The sequence below is a fragment of the Hypomesus transpacificus genome, chromosome 6 (assembly GCF_021917145.1).
Source record: "Hypomesus transpacificus isolate Combined female chromosome 6, fHypTra1, whole genome shotgun sequence".
In the NCBI taxonomy this organism is placed as follows: Eukaryota; Metazoa; Chordata; class Actinopteri; order Osmeriformes; family Osmeridae; genus Hypomesus; species Hypomesus transpacificus.
The window spans coordinates 9835833-9838054 of NC_061065.1; the positions used below are offsets into that span (position 1 = coordinate 9835833).

The window sequence follows — 2222 nt, forward strand, 5'->3', positions numbered from 1 at the left end:
AGGCCCCTCTCACATGCTCACTGCACTCTGTGTGTGTGTGGTCAGGCCCCTCTCACATGCTCACTGCACTCTGTGTGTGTGTGGTCAGGCCCCTCTCACATGCTCACTGCACTCTGTGTGTGTGTGGTCAGGCCCCTCTCACATGCTCACTGCACTCTGTGTGTGTGTGGTCAGGCCCCCTCTCACTGCACTCTGTGTGTGTGTGGTCAGGCCCCTCTCACTGCACTCTGTGTGTGTGTGGTCAGGCCCCTCTCACTGCACTCTGTGTGTGTGTGGTCAGGCCCCTCTCACTGCACTCTGTGTGTGTGTGGTCAGGCCCCTCTCACATGCTCACTGCACTCTGTGTGTGTGTGGTCAGGCCCCTCTCTCTCTCTCTCTCTCTCTCCCTCTCTCTCTCTCTCTCTCTCTCTCTCTCTCTCTCTCTCTCTCTCACTCTCTCTCTCCCTCTCTCTTGTTCCACATCTCACCCTCATAGAGAAGATATAGCTCTTCTGACCATGGACTTCGTAGACACCACCATACATCAGTACTTTTGATGTGGCTTTTATTTCACAGAGAGAGCGTATCAAAGTAACGCTGAAAGCTATGTTGACAGACTTACCCTTACCGGCACAGGAGTCACATTGAGCATGTGGCAGTGCAAACACGCTTCCCAGACACATTAGCGTGTTTGAAATATACATTAACTCATGTGAATCGTCTCTGAACTGATTGGTTGCAGTCAACAAACCTGCCACGTGTTTGTCAGATTTGGGCTCGCCATAGAGTTGGACACCTGTCAGCTTACTGTAGTGTGTGGTGTCTCCTTAGCTGTCTCTGTGCACTTTTCTTTACCATGCATCGCCCTGGTATCCTCAGCTGATCAAGCCGTGTCGTAAGATTCTCCAAACCTACATGGGTTCTCGGTGCTTCTGAATGCCATGATTAAGGCCTTGTCAGGGCCCCAGATGATCACAGACACTTTTGAAACTGGCAGTCAGTCCTCTTTGATACCAGACGTGGAGGGAAGGGGAAGGAAGAGGAGGCAGAGTCACACGGCGTTGGGTTTCAAAGCCATCTGTGGCAGCAGGATTGTTACATCAGCTCTGGGCACCGACCTGTCGTTAGTGTCGCCTGCCCGTTGGCAAGGCGGAGGCTGTGGCTCATCATTCTGGCAAACTAAACCTTTCTTTGAACTCTAGTAAACCCACTCCTGTTTTTAGGCCTAGACATTTTGCATGGGTTTCTATAACTATATATTGACTTGACCTAAAACACTGTATTAGGGATAACAGGGAACATACCTCAAGCTGAAGCTTCTAGCCAAAGAGATTTCCTGTTTCCCAAAGTGATGAAATACATTTTTTCGATTCAAAGTTTTGCATTTCAAAACACAGTAGCAGGGGATAGTTTTCTCTTCTGAAGTGGACTTCTTCATATCTGGGAGCTGCAGCTTTATTTCAGGGGGGTTTCCCCCGGAGACAAGCAGGGAACAGATTGTGGAATTACCATTCGACTGCTGGAGCACTGGACCTCCAGGCTCCTGGCGCAGGAAGAGTCGCTTGAGCATATGTCACCAGCATGATTCATTCATTTAAATTTATCATGTGGAAGTGGGCCAGGTAGCACTCGGCGGTGGCTGTCAACAGTACCACAGTCCTCTCACACACGTGTCCCTCCCTCTACACCTTCCTGCCATATGTTCTGTGAAACAGGCGGCGCAACTGATGGGGACAGACAGATGTAGGCCTGGAACTCTGGGTTTATGTTGTCTGGACACACAATTGGACGAGCATGTACAGCACACAGAAGACTATGCCCGTAAGTTTATTTATTTTTTGGGGTGGCTAAAGACATTATTTTATTTTTTTAGTTTGTCGGGTGTGAATGTCTGAGTGTTCTCAGTCTTCGACACTCTTCAAATATTCAGCTTTTCCGAGGATATTGTCATCAATCCCCCTGTTCTACCTGGTACCAATCGCCCTGTCCTACCTGGAACCAATCTTGGTAGTCTTTCATCATAGCTGCTTAATTAATGTGTTTCGCCTTTCAGATGACCCATGTACTGAATTGTCCTCTTCTGTGTCATTCCTGTGTCTGATCAAAGATGTTTTTCATCCTCCCTGTTTTCTTTTGATCAGTGTGCTAGCCCCTTAAAACGTGTCTCTCCCGATCTGCGACCGTGTTTTGGTGGAATGGATCTATTGGATTCATGTGTGTTTGTCTGGACGCCCCCCCGCAGA

The 2222-nt window shown here is 48.8% G+C and overlaps 1 protein-coding gene across 1 annotated transcript in view; it reads right to left on the reverse strand.

Annotated features, from left to right (window-relative positions):
- Positions 1-1998, reverse strand: part of LOC124469057 (neurexin-3b-beta-like) — a 47257-nt gene extending 45259 nt beyond the window's left edge. Inside the window, exon 1 of the mRNA XM_047022147.1 lies at positions 1972-1998. Within this exon, the coding sequence (XP_046878103.1) occupies positions 1972-1998 (27 nt within the window). The remainder of the gene's footprint in view (positions 1-1971) is intronic.
- Between the last annotated feature and the right edge of the window lie 224 nt (positions 1999-2222).